This window comes from Carcharhinus amblyrhynchos, chromosome 13, assembly GCF_965287045.1.
Source record: "Carcharhinus amblyrhynchos chromosome 13, sCarAmb.v2.hapA, whole genome shotgun sequence".
In the NCBI taxonomy this organism is placed as follows: domain Eukaryota; kingdom Metazoa; phylum Chordata; class Chondrichthyes; order Carcharhiniformes; family Carcharhinidae; genus Carcharhinus; species Carcharhinus amblyrhynchos.
Window position 1 is genome coordinate 24,928,669 of NC_137336.1, and position 14,657 is coordinate 24,943,325.

The window sequence follows — 14,657 nt, forward strand, 5'->3', positions numbered from 1 at the left end:
GTTCAAATGTAGAAGCACTGACAAAAATCACTATCGTTTTTACAAAAATGGAACAGCTGGAGAAGCCAGTATGGTAATCAGTAAGATGGAGGAAATTTAACCCAGCCCTGACCCCAGATCAATGGAGAAATGGACAAGGAATCGATTCTTTCCAGTTGATGTCACAGATTAACATCATTATGAAATTGATATATATATATATAGATACACATATATATATATATATATATATAGCAATACAATCAAAATACTCAGGGACCATTGTTAAATGTTCAGATCAATAGGACACTGCACCAGTTCATGTTTCTTACATTTTCTCACTTCCATTTGGATTCCATCTGAGATATTTGTGTGTAATGCAAAACTTGGTGTCACAGATAGGCTAAAAATGCTATGGAGTCAATTTTGATATTTGAATAATAGACCAGCGCACTGGCCAACTGGTATGTCACTCACAACTGCAGTGAAGCAGTGGTTGTAATCCTGAGGTGCTAACTCCATTAAAATCCAGTCACTGCACTCTCTGGGCACCACAAACCATCCCAATGTTGCTTCCAGGAATGAGGCCTCCTCTAAATCAGCTGCCCTGGCTTCCAGCAAGGTGATGATGTGGGTATGCCGGCGTTGGACTGGCGTAAACACAGTAAAAAGTCTGACAACACCAGGTTTTAGTCCAACCTATTTATTTGATAATATTCTCACAAGCTTTCGAGGGGTTACCCTCTTCGTCAGGTGAATGGAGAGTTCTGGCCTCAGACAGAGCATATAAAGCACAGACAGTTTAGAGATTACTGATTAAAATGCGAATCCTTACACCTAACCTGCTGTTCAAGACCTGAAGTGGCTGACAATGTGAGTGGTAGGAGCACTGATCACAGTTTAAAGAGATGTGTATTGTCTCCAGACAGTACAGTAAGTGAGGTTTTGCAAACCCAGGCAAGTCACGGGGGTTACAGATAGTGCGACATGAACCCAAGATCCCTGTTGAGACCGTCCTCATGTGTGCGGAACTTGGCTATCAGTCTCTGCTCAGCGACTCTGCGCTGTCGTGTGTTGTGAAGGCCGCCTTGGAGAATGCTTACCCGAAGGTCAGAGGCTGAATGCCCGTGACCACTGAAGTGTTCGCCAACAGGAAGGGAACAGTCTTGCCTGGTGACTGTCGAGCGATGTTCATTCATCCGTTGTCGTAGCGTCTGCATGGTCTCCCCAATGTACCATGCTTCGGGACATCCTTTCTTGCAACGTATCAGGTAGACAATGTTGGCCGAGTTGCAAGAGTATTTACCATGTACCTGGTGGATGGTATTCTCACGTGTGATGATGGTATCCATGTCGATGATCCAGCATGTCTTGCAGAGGTTGCTGTGACAGGGTTGTGTGGTATTGTGGTCACTGTTCTCCTGAAGGCTGGGTAGTTTGCTGCGAACAATGGTCTGTTTGAGGTTGTGTGGTTGTCTGAAAGCAAGAAGTGGGGGTGTGGGGATGGCCCTGGCGAGATGTTCGTCTTCATCAATGATATGTTGAAGACTCCGGAGAAGATGTCGTAGCTTCTCCGCTCCGGGGAAGTACTGGACGACGAAGGGAACTCTGTCCACTGTGTCCCGTGTTTGTCTTCTGAGGAGATCGGTGTGGTTTTTCGCTGTGGCGCATCGAAACTGCCGATCTATGAGTCGAGCACCGTATCCTGTTCTTACGAGGGCATCTTTCAGGGTCTGGAGGTGTCTGTCACGATCCTCCTCATCTGAGCAAATCCTGTGTATACGGAGGGCTTGTCCATAGGGAATGGCTTCTTTAACATGTTTAGGGTGGAAACTGGAGAAGTGGAGCATTGTGAGATTGTGGGCTTGCGGTACAGTGAGGTGCTGAGGTGACCGTCCTTAATGGAGATGCGTGTGTCCAAGAATGCAACTGATTCTGGGGAATAGTCCATGGTGAGTCTGATGGTGGGGTGGAATTTGTTGATATCATCATATAGTTGTTTCAGTGATTGTTCACCATGAGGCCAGAGGAAGAAAATGTCATCGATGTATCTAGTGTACAGCATCGGTTGAAGATTCTGTGCAGTGAAGAAGTCTTGTTCGAACCTGTGCATGAAGATGTTGGCATATTGAGGCGCAAATTTGGTCCCCATGGCTGTTCCATGTGTCTGGATGAAAAACTGGTCGTTGAAGGTGAAGACATTGTGGTCCAGGATAAAGCGGATGAGTTGTAAAATTGCATCTGGAAACTGGCAGTTGTCAGCATTGAGTACTGATGCAGTCGCAGCAATGCCATCGTCGTGGGGGATGTTGGTGTAGAGCGCTGAGACATCCATTGTGACGAGGAGTGTCCCTGGTTCAACTGCTCCATGTGTGCTGAGTTTCAGTAGGAAGTCCGTAGTGTCGCGACAAAAGCTGGGGGTTCTTTGTACAATGGGTTTCAGGATGCCCTCGACGTAGCCGGAGAGGTTCTCACACAGAGTTCCATTGCCCGATACGATGGGACGGCCAGGTGTGTTTGCCTTGTGAATCTTTGGGAGGCAGTAGAGATCTCCAATGCGGGGAGTACGTGGAATGAGAGCACGGAGGGTGCTCTGAAGGTCCGGATCAAAGGTCTTGATCAGATTGTTGAGTTGACGAGCGTGTTCTTTGGTCGGATCTGTGGGTAATTGTCTGTAGTGTTCCTCATTGTTTAGTTGTCGGTACACTTCTTTACAGTAATCCGTTCTGTTCAGTATGACGATGGCCCCTCCTTTGTCTGCTGGTTTAATGACAATGTTGCGGTTTGTCTTGAGAGCGTGGATGGCGTTGCGTTGTGCTTGGGTGATGTTCGGGGCTGTCTTGTGAGTGCGGCTGATGAATCTGGTGTTAACGCACCTCCTGATGGTTTGGGCATACAAGTCCAGTCGAGGGCAGCGGCCTTCCGGAGGAGTCCAATTGGATTCCTTCCTCTTAGGCTGTTGCACTGCGGATCTCTCTGTCGGCTGTTCTGGTTTATCGGCTGTCTCGTTGTGTTCGTTGCTGGCCTCTTGGGGTTTGTGGAAAAACTCCCGCAGCCTCATTCGCCTGATGAATTCCTCTGTGTCCGCTGCGAGACTGATGGGGTCCATTTTGGTGGTGGGGCAGAAATTGAGCCCTCGACTGAGAACTTCGATTTCATCTGGTTGAAGTGTGTAGTCCGACAAGTTGACAATAGACCTCCCTGCGGTAGTGCTGTTTTCTACTGTGGTGCCGGGGGAGGCTTGGTTGTTGCTGGCGGCGATGCCGAGTTTCTCAAGTTTCCTATTCTTGGTGTGCGTGTAGGTGGTGTAGTTTCTTTGTCTCATCTGCTTGGCAGAGTTACGCAGTTGGTCTGCATCCTGAGTACAAGTTGAGAGAATGTATTCCATTTTAGTTTCCAGGGCGTGGCGTTTGCTGTAAAGCTGGTGTATGAGGTGGTTGAGAAGTGTGAGAGAGGTGCGACGGCAAAGTCTCTCAGCGTAGTCTGTGTTATAGGTTGCCCTGAGTGGGTTCGTGATCTGTAGTCCTTTTGGTATCTTGTCTGCTTTTTCAGACAACCACACAACCTCAAACAGACCATTGTTCGCAGCAAACTACCCAGCCTTCAGGAGAACAGTGACCACAATACCACACAATCCTGTCACAGCAACCTCTGCAAGACATGCCGGATCATCGACATGGATACCATCATCACACGTGAGAATACCATCCACCAGGTACATGGTAAATACTCTTGCAACTCGGCCAACATTGTCTACCTGATACGTTGCAAGAAAGGATGTCCCGAAGCATGGTACATTGGGGAGACCATGCAGACGCTACGACAACGGATGAATGAACATCGCTCGACAGTCACCAGGCAAGACTGTTCCCTTCCTGTTGGCGAACACTTCAGTGGTCACGGGCATTCAGCCTCTGACCTTCGGGTAAGCATTCTCCAAGGCGGCCTTCACAACACACGACAGCGCAGAGTCGCTGAACAGAGACTGATAGCCAAGTTCCGCACACATGAGGACGGTCTCAACAGGGATCTTGGGTTCATGTCGCACTATCTGTAACCCCCGTGACTTGCCTGGGTTTGCAAAACCTCACTTACTGTACTGTCTGGAGACAATACACATCTCTTTAAACTGTGATCAGTGCTCCTACCACTCACATTGTCAGCCACTTCAGGTCTTGAACAGCAGGTTAGGTGTAAGGATTCGCATTTTAATCAGTAATCTCTAAACTGTCTGTGCTTTATATGCTCTGTCTGAGGCCAGAACTCTCCATTCACCTGACGAAGAGGGTAACCCCTCGAAAGCTTGTGAGAATATTATCAAATAAATAGGTTGGACTAAAACCTGGTGTTGTCAGACTTTTTACTGTGTTCCAGCAAGGTGGCAGGAGTTGAGACACAGTCAGAGGGTAGTGTCTCAGGATGTGACCAGTTCAGATTAGTTTTGAGGGGGAAAACCTGCTCCTCTGCAACCAACAAAAATAACGGCAGGTTTATCTTGACCGGACCCTCAACAGCTCCCATGTCCCACAGAACTGCTGGATCTGTGCACAGCAAACCGCCTGACCTGTTCTAACCTAAGCTTGTAATTCTTGAAGCCTCAATTGACGCATTAAAAAGGGCATGCCACCGATAACAAGTGGACGATTGGGCTTTCAATAGTTAGTGCCATTCAAAATATCACTGGCCTATTCATTCTTATTAATGGAGCAGTAGACAATGTAACCCATTTTGGGTCTGTCACTATTTTAGTACCTGCAATCCTCCTCCTCCTACAGACACCATGTCCTAAGAGGGCGTTGGTGACCATGGATGATCATTGGATTGGTCCGTGATTAGTCTTGACAATGTACTGCAGTGGTTTACCATTGCCTTAAGTGCCTGCAACAGAAGGGAAAATTCACTCCATATTTTCATATCCTCCTTCTGGTTTCCTTCCCAGGAAGGTCAATTTTGTCAAACGCCATAAACCAAACAGCAGCATCAAACCAGTGCCTTCCTTTGAGCTGTTACTGTCAGCTATTCTCATCAACTGTTACTCCCGTTACATTCTTTTCACTGCATCCCAGAATAATAAATCAAATCAAATCCAATTAAATTCACTAACTTGATCCCAAACTCCCACCGCTGGAATTAAATGTGGAATAGGTAAAGGAAGAAGAAATTTAAAATCAGCAATGGGGTTCTGGACTGAAATTGGGAGATAGTTACACTTGAAATATCTCAAAACTGGAGAAGCAGAGGAGGAGGTGATCAAAAAATTAATCTGACCAAGAGTCATAGAGTTTTACTGCATAGAAAGAGGCTTTTTGGCCCATCATGTCTGTGATGAAATGATAAAGAGTAATAAATATAGACCAGATCTTCCAGACTCTGGATAGTTGGAAACTAGATGTATCCATCAAGGGAAATTCTCAGAGGTCCCAATGCAATGACTCCATGGCAATTGGCCCTGAAGTTTGAACTTCAAATGGGTAATTCTGCTGCTCCTGGAACCTCTGAGAAAGTCTCCAACTCGGAGTTAGAGCCAGAAACGTTGGACAGTTCTGACTTACCTGGATGGCTACCCAGGAAATGTTAGACTAAAACCTAATCTGATATCTGGGTAACTATACAACTGACACTCCATTCATACACACGACCCCCTTGACCCCCAATTCTACTCCAATCCCTGACTCCTACCACCCCACAACTCCCCCACATGACCACCTGATTCCCCCACCCCATCCTGACCTAATCTTTTCATTCGACTTTACCCTAACCCTTCCCCAACCTGTCTCGACCTCAGTATCCCACTAACCCCACCAATCTGACCTCGCCCTACCTCACTCACCTTAGCCTGTTACCCACCTCTCCCTGTAACTACTCTACCTCCTTACTCATTTACAGTAGTCGCCCTTCCACCTCACCCATCCAAGTCCCTTATACAGTCTTAATGTTTGTCCGTAGCTTTTGAAAGAAAATTTGGGGTACTTAAACAATTTACTTAATTACTTACTTTACAGCTGCTAGTCTCACAAAAATAGAGTGTGGCTTTGGATCAGAGTCACTCTGTTGTTGTCTCCAAGGTTTCCTGCACTGATTGAGTTCTGCACAATCTCCCATTGAAAGGTTACCCAGAAAAATTGGAGGAAGATATTTTTATCTTATCAGGTTCGGGAATAAAGTTTCAAACCACAATGGAAGATTTAAACCACTGGAATTGTGGCTAATGAAATATAGTTTATTTTCTTAGTATCACATGCAAATGTTACTTGTGATTATATGATTAAATGAACACAATTCCATTCACCGACAGTCACATATCTTGTCACCCAGTGTTACTGACCATCATCAGAGTCACTTTGCAACAATGTTGAAATAAAATGAAAAGTACCAAAAAAAATTCTAAATTGACTTTGTAGATCATACTGTCCCAATTGCATGCAAAAGTCAAAAAATCCATCCCCAGACATCCCTGCAGGAATTCATCAGGGTAAGTGTCCTCGACCCAACCTTCTTCAGTTACACCATCAATAACTTTTCCTCCATCATAAGTTCAGAAGTAATGATGTTTGCTGATGATTGTACACTTGCTCAGTGTCACTCAGAAGAAGCATAGGTCCATGTGCACCAAAATCTGGGCAACATTCAGGTTTGTGGTGACAAAGCGTAGGCAACATTCATGTCACAAAAGTCCCAGACAATGATCACCATCAGCAAGGGAGTATCTAATCTCCCCTTGACATTCAATGGCAATGATATCGCTGAATATCCCAGCATCATTATCCTGGCAGCTAGCATTGTCCAGCAATTTAACTTAACTGGGCCAGCTGTATAAATACTGTGGATACAAAAGCAGGTCAGAGACAGGAAATCTGCAGTGAGCAGCTCATCTAATGACTCTCCAAAACCTGTCAACCATATACAAGGGCGAGGGAATACACTCCACTTTCCTGGATGAGTGTGGTTCCTAAGGCACTCAAGGAGGTTGACACTATCCAGAACAAAGCAGCCTGCATGATCAGCATGCCATCTATTACCTGAAGTATTCAGTGCCAGAGATGTGCACCATTTGCAAGATGTACTGCAGCAACTTGTCAAGTCTCCTTCAACAGTTTCTTCCAAATCCATGAGATCAACTTACCGAGGACAAAGGTAGCAGATACATGAGACCACCAGTATTTACATGTTTGCCCCCAAAAGCCACACACCATCCTGACTTAAAACTGACCCTGTTCAGAGAATGGTGTTCTCCAAGCCTCGCCCATCCCCAGAATCAGGGCAGGTGTGCCGGTAAACTTCTGGCCTGTATGTTTCTTTGCATTTACTATTACAAGTTGAAAATCCAGGAACTCCTTAACAGCACTACCATACTTTACCCTCCATCAGGCAAACTGTAGTGATTTGTGAAGGTAGGTCACCACTGCTATCTCAAGGTGGAAGCGCAACTAGGGATGATCAGCAAATGCTGCACTTGTTCATGTCCCTTGGAAGTAGAAAATATAGAAATGTGTGAAAATAGATTGTTGGACCGCTGATCCACCCCGGCCACCTTTGTAGGCTGGCATTCAGCAGCTGTGATGGCAGCTTTCTGAGCTTTCGTGCTAACAAGATGAGCTGGTTAGATGTCTTAGCTTTCACTGCAGCTGTCAAATGTAAGATAGCTTCTGCTTGTCCAACAATGAAGCTGAGATACAGAACATAGAACACTACAGCACAAACAGGCCCTTCGGCTCAGGTTGCGCTGATCATATCCCTACCTACCAGGCCTATCTATAAGCCTCAATCCCATTAAATCCCATATAATCATCCAGAAGTCTCTTAAAAGACCCCAGTGTATTCGCCTCCACCACCGCCGACAGCAGCCGATTCCACTCACTCACCACCCTCTGAGTGAAAAATTTACCCCTGACATCTCCGCTATACCTGATCCCCAGCACCTTAAACCTGTGTCCTCTCATAGCGACCATTTCAGCCCTGGGAAATAGCCTCCAAGAAGCCACCCTATTCATATCTCTCAACATATTATAAACCTCTATCAGGTCGCCTCTCATCCTTTGTCTCTCCAGGGAGAAGAGACCTAGCTCCCTCAACCTATCCTCATAAGGCATGCCTCCCAATCCAGGCAACATCCTTGTAAATCTCCTCTGCACCCTGTCAACAGCTTCCACATCCTTCTTCTAGCGAGGTGACCAGAACTGCGCGCAGTACTCCAAGTAGGGTCTGACAAGAGTCTTAATATCAGCCATCAAATTCTGCTTCAGGCTTGGATCCACAAGTCTGTTAGTAGAAATAACATCACTTTCCCATGGGAAAGAATTGGCTCCAAACTCTGCACAAAGCCCTGTGCATTGTTGGTGCCGGACTCCTTCATTCTGCTTAACGGTGACCGCAAATTGTCTGGCAGGCCTGACAATCCATGAGCATTTCAGTGCGTCACCGTGTCCTGTCAGTGAGAGGGAAGAGTAGCAGTGGGTGTAGTGTGATGTGTCTGGTGATGAGGCAGTCATGGTTGATTAGCTGTTGGTGCTGTGACTGGGAGGCTTGCAGCAAGGCTGCATGTGGAAGATGAGGTATTTTTATTATGTCATGGGACATAGACATTGCCGGCAAGGCCAACATTGACTGACCAATCCTCAAATTCCCCATGAGAAGACAGCGGTGAACTGTGACCTTGAACACATTTGAGTGGTTTGCTGAGCTATTTCAGAGGACATTTAAAAAATGCCGTGGGTTTGCAGCTGCTGTTATATTTCGTTTGGTGAGTGGGAGCAATGGCAGAAATAACATCTGAAAATGCATTTACAGTCCATGACCATGCATTAATGTCATTGAATGTCTCACGGTATTGCATCTACATTCTTGGGAATACATTGATTACATTACTTGCCGCAACTATCTGCTCCCACTGCCTGTGGAGAGTTTGTATTAAGGGCCTCCTAGTCCTTCTTAGATAGAAGACATTTGTCATCCTGCGAACTTCCCTGACTGAGCCTCCAGCACAGCACGATGAAATTTTGAAGTCCTCTGTCTGTCAAGCTGTTATTCAATATTCCTCCAGTTCACAGGGGTGATTCTCCCAGCCCACTGTGCTGTTTTTGCAGTGCAGGAGGCTGGGAGCCTCAAACAGAGACCATTTTGCATGTTCCTCACTGAGCGCCATGGCCTCCATGAGTCTCCAGCAGCAGGATTTCCACCACCTGCATCAGGAATGGGCACAGAGTTACATAATTTATATCAATTATAATTTAAATATATTTAACATATCATTAGTGGGTGCAAGACTGAACTCTCAGAATAGAGCCCCCCCGCTCCCCCAGGAGGTCAGGGTGATGGAGGGGTGCCCACTGGGCATTGCCAACTTAGCAGTGCCAGCCTGGACCCCTGGCACTGCCTAAGAGGCAAAGTGGTAATCCACATTGGGCAATTCCAAAGAGGTCGAGGCAGAGGTCGAGGCTGGCCTAAACATGTCCAGGGAGCCAGCAATCGGGCCACGGGAGGGAGAAAATCACACGGCCAGTGGTAAGGGGTCATGGGGCTGGCCAGCGATCGAGGTGGCCAGCAATTGGGAAGCCGGCAATGCAGGGCCATTGCGCGTGCGCTGATCTAGGCGCTGACAGATTGGACAGATTGGTGGCCCACTCAGTGCTATGCTGCTGGCCTCTCCAGCCCACTGATTTTTCTTGAGATACAGGCTAGTGCATTCAGTGATGCACAGAGTGTGGGAGATTCTGCTTAACAGTGACCGCAAACTTTCTGACGGGCATGACAATCCACGAGCATTTCAGTGCATCACCGTGACCTGTCAGTGAGAGGGAAGAGAAGCAGTGGGTGTAGTGTGATGTATCTGGTGATGAGGCAGTCATGGTTGATTAGCTGTTGGTGCTGTGAAATTTTGAAACTCATGCTGAAAAAAAAAGTGGGATTTACTCCGGTTTTTACACAAATCCGACATTTAGAATTCTTTTTTGGAAGCGTGAGGGTTTATACTGAACAGTCTGGCTTTCAGCTGCTCTGTCCCCTCTCAGTTTGTAAAACCTCACTTTCTAATCTTCATGGGTTAACATCTTTTAAAGTCACAATTATACTGGCATTTGATCCTGTTGGACTTATCCATCCATCCTGAGGATGCGCTGACCCTCGGTCATTGCTTGGGCTCCACATGATGCTGCAATGCTCAATGTACAGAAAAGGCTTTCTCAATGATGACCAACATTTGGAGGTGAGAGGAACAGTGAACAGGCTAAAAGCAAAACTCCAGATTTACATCAGTTTCTCAGGTGAATGAAAAGGAACTTACTCTCAGTTCTGGAGGAACAAAATGACACCAGGAATGGACAAAAGCATAAACGCTAGTTGCTCCCATGGTGGATGTGGAATGGTTTTAATTCTGGATACTATTTATAGTTGTTACTGATAATTACATCTAATTAATAAAGATGTTCACATTTTGCAAATGCAATTTAAACACGTTTGAAGTTATTTTGACCTTGTTTTAACAATCATTTTTGCATGTATGTGTGAGAGTTATTACACAGTATTTGTGGTAACTTTGTATGCATGTTTATGCCTTTAGAATGAAGAACATTAAAAGTTGTAGAAGTTCCATGTTTGCAATTATTATTGTGCTTAATGCACATAAGTAGTTTGATGGTTTCAATTTTTAAATTTCAGACATTAAGTGGGTGAGAGGTGTGGGTAAAGAAATATGTTAACCATTTCTCTTGAAGCCCCTGTTTATCTGTTAAGAAGTCTCACAACACCAGGTTAAAGTCCAACAGGTTTATTCAGAACCTCGAGCTTCCGGAGGACTGTTTCTTCACTTGAAGACGGAGCAGCACTCCAAAAGCCCAAATAAACCCATTAGACTTTAACCTGATTTTGTGAGACTTATTACTGTGCCTACCCAGTCGAATGCCAGCATCTCCACGTCATGCCTGTTTAACTGAGTTTTTGTCTGTTTTCACAGTCAAGTGCGTGCTAATGAAATTGGCAAGGATTCTTAAAATAAATATCAGTCAATAGCATCAGTTTGAAACCTGCACAAATTTTGTCATAATTCATAGGAAATTCTGATCCAAGCAGTTTCTAGATTGCACTGATTAATTGATTAATAACATTGTGCAATGATACAATTTTAACCAAATCTAGAACATTAAACACTGAAGCAGATGAACCTCTCAGAGATATCAGGACTTTCTCTGTAGCCAGAATTATATTTTTAAGTTTAGTCTGTCGTGGTGCTGTCAGCTTCAGACTGTAATCAGCAGGAATTAAGCTTCTTTCTATTCCTTTCCCTACAATATTTTGGGTTTTTTTTCCTGTCCTTTATGGAACTTTCACACCATTTTCACATATTTCCATGGATTCAGGCAGGACTATGGTGCTTTCATGTATGAACCTGGAAAATACGTGTCATGAAACTGTTCAACTGTGGGGAGCCTCACTGCATGATCATTCGTATCCTTCAATCTTCATATCCATAAACATCCTTTCTCTTATGGATCACTAGGTTAGGCAATGATTTTGGCTGATTCCTACCCACCCCCACACATGCTTCCTCCCCTCACCCTCATCCCTACAAGTCCCATTTGCCTTTTTCCTTGTTTGTAGTTGCATCAAAGAGTTGTTACTCATGCAAGTATACATTTCACGTGTCTTAGGCCTTGGTGTTTTTAAGTAACAACCTTTAATATGAATGCACAAGAGCAATTTTGTTCTATCAATCTGTTAAAATTATTACATTAAATGACAAGAAAGCAAAACATCCTCTTTCCCCCGCTGAGTTCAGGATGATCAGAATTGCATTAAGGACTTCTGTCTGTCCTGAGAGCTCAAGATTTCGGTACTACTCTATACTGTTCAACTAGCTTGGGCTGCACATGGTCATGCAAACTTGTTCTCTTATCATGCCATTGAGTTGTTTATTCAGCATCCTAATCCCCTCAGCCTCCAGCTCTGTCTTACAGATTTGTGACTACCCTCTGAAATCTTTAAGCTCTATGCAGTCAGTACTAATGGGAGGAGTTTCACCTTGAGCTTTTGCGGATGGGTTGGCGGTAAAATCCCATCGAAAGTGATGGGATCTAAAGATCCTCCTGTCACCGAGAAACACAGTAATAAGTCTCACAACACCAGGTTAAAGTCCAACAGGTTTATTTGGTAACACAAGCCACAAGCTTTCAGAGCACTGTCCCTTCATCAGGTGAGTGGGAGTTGTGTTCACAAACAGGGCATATATAACCTGGTGTTGTGAGACATCTGACTGTGCTTAACCCAGTTCAACGCTGGCATCTCCACATCATGGCCAAGAACCATGCTAGGGGTGCCCAGAATTCCTGCCATAGAAGTCCACTGGCTTTGTATTTTGGAGTAAGTTTGAACAATGGCAGGTGCGGATTCCACAAAGCAGTTGTTGTCATTCAAAGGGGAGAACCCCACCCAATATGATTCAGTTAGCAACTTTCCAGATGCCAGATTGTCTGGGTTAATTTTGCAAAGGTTACCTGACCTCCTTGGCAGCCATCTTATCAGTTTGTCTGTGTCAAATTTTAAAGAAACGCAGTTCCTAAAGCTTCCATATGGACACTGTTCCTGTTTAAAGTTCAGAATATGACAGGCCTTTTACTGGGTATTACAGGTTTGCCTTGCCAATCTCACTATCCCAGGTGCAATTTTATACACAGGTCTCAGATATTCAATAACCAAATTAAGAAGGTAATGCTTTGCAAATGTTGAAGTTGATTTAAAACAAGGCTGGGCGTCTTTCATTTAAAGTAAGACCACTCATTTTTTATTTACAAATTTTAGCTGCTGTTTAATCAAAATTAAGTGTTTTGATAAGTCCAAGTTAATCCACTACCATCTCGGGCTTTTGGCTAAGATCAAGTGAAGTATCGACACACTGTGCTTGGTTGAAGTCATTAGATTACCTTTTCGCTTCATTTGAAGCAATTTTTAAAAGCGGTATCTCGGCCTTTTGGCTAAGATGCAAATGAGAGAAGTCTTGGAGGAGGAGCTACGCCTACTCTAATCAGCTTGGATCATGTAGATCAAGCCCAAGACAGGAGGTGAGAACCCTGTCTTGTCAGCTTGGATCAGGAATGTCTCAAATTGTTGAGACTCTGAATTGGACTTGATTGGATTGAATTGGAATAAAAAAAAGCTGTAATTTGTAATTTTTCAAGGTTGAATGCTGCTCTTTTTAACACAATAGAAACTTATTTTCTGATTCACAGTTGCACCAGCAAACTTAAGTCAAAATATATACATGTCTGCATTCTTAACTTAAAATGTAAATCGCAAAGATTTCCCCAGTCTAGGAGCATAATCTTAAATTGAAATTGAAACTCAACAAATATCTTCATGCTTTGTAGATCTTTTTTGATTCCTATCATAGCTTACAATTCAATTTGGCAATTTTTTAATTCCCAGATCAAGAGTCCATGGGAGTATTCACAGATTAAACTATTTCAAAACCAAAAGGGGGGTATTTTCTGGCCACGCTCGCCACATAACCAGAAAATCCTGCCTGAGGTCAAGGGGCCTTTGCATGGTCCATCCTCCGCCTGTTACAATTCCCGTGGCAGGTGGGATGGGAAAATTTCCCCCAAAGTATCTCGAGTATACACATAGAGAGAAAGTAATTAGCAAAGTTAATAGAACTCAAACAAAAACTGAAAATGCTGGAATGCTGTCAAGTCTGATAGCATCTGTGGCAAGAGAATAGATGTGGAGATGCCGGCGTTGGACTAGGGTCAGCACAGTAACAAGTCTCACAACACCAGGTTAAAGTCCAACAGGCTTATTTGGTAGTACAAGCCACAAGCTTTCGGAGCACTGCCACTTCATTGGGTGAGTAGGAGTTCTGTTCACAAACAGGGCATACAAAGACACAAACTCAATTTACAAAATATTGGTTGGAATGTGAGTCTTTACAGGTAATCAAGTCTTAAAGGTACAGACAATGTGAGTGGAGAGAGGGTTAAGCAACAGGTTAAAGAGATGTGTATTGTCTCCAGCCAGACAGTTAGTGAGATTTTGCAAGCCCAGGCAAGTCGTGTGGGTTACAAATAGTGTGACATGAACCCAAGATCCCTGTTGAGGCCATCCTCATTTGTGCAGAACTTGGCTATCAGTCTCTGCTCAGTGACTCTGCGTTGTTGTGTGTCGTGAAGGCCACCTTGGAGAACGCTTACCTGAAGATCAGAAGTTAAATGCCCGTGACCACTGAAGTGTTCCCCAGCAAGAAGAGAACACTATTGCGTGGTGATTGTCAAGCTGTATTCATTCATCCATTGTCGTAGCATCTGTATGGTCTCCCCAGTGTACCATGCCTCAGGACATCCTTTCCTACCGCATATCAGGTAGACTATGTTGGCCGAGTTGCAAGTGTATGTCATGTGAGATGATGGCATCCATGTCGATGATCTGGCATGTCTTGCAGAGGTTGCTGTGGCAGGGTTGTGCGATGTTGTGGTCACTGTTCTCCTGAAGGCTGGGTTGTTTGCTGCAGACAATGGTCTGTTTGAGGCTGTGCGGTTGTTTGAAGGCAAGAAGTGGGGGTGTCGGGATGGCCTTGGCGAGATATTCATCTTCATGTATGACATGTTGAAGGCTCTGGAGAAGATGTCGTAGCTTCTCCGCTCCAGGAAAGAATTGAACGATGAAGGGTACTTTGTCCGCTGTTTGTTCTGTTT

The 14,657-nt window shown here is 44.7% G+C and overlaps 1 protein-coding gene across 1 annotated transcript in view; it reads left to right on the forward strand.

Annotated features, from left to right (window-relative positions):
• LOC145351777 (organic cation/carnitine transporter 2-like) overlaps positions 1-6,346 on the forward strand; it is a 69,895-nt gene extending 63,549 nt beyond the window's left edge. The window contains exons 10-11 of the mRNA XM_080201401.1: positions 1-601; positions 4,358-6,346. Coding sequence (XP_080057527.1) covers positions 1-100 — 100 coding nt within the window. The 3' untranslated portion in view covers positions 101-601; positions 4,358-6,346. The remainder of the gene's footprint in view (positions 602-4,357) is intronic.
• The last annotated feature ends 8,311 nt before the right edge of the window (positions 6,347-14,657 follow it).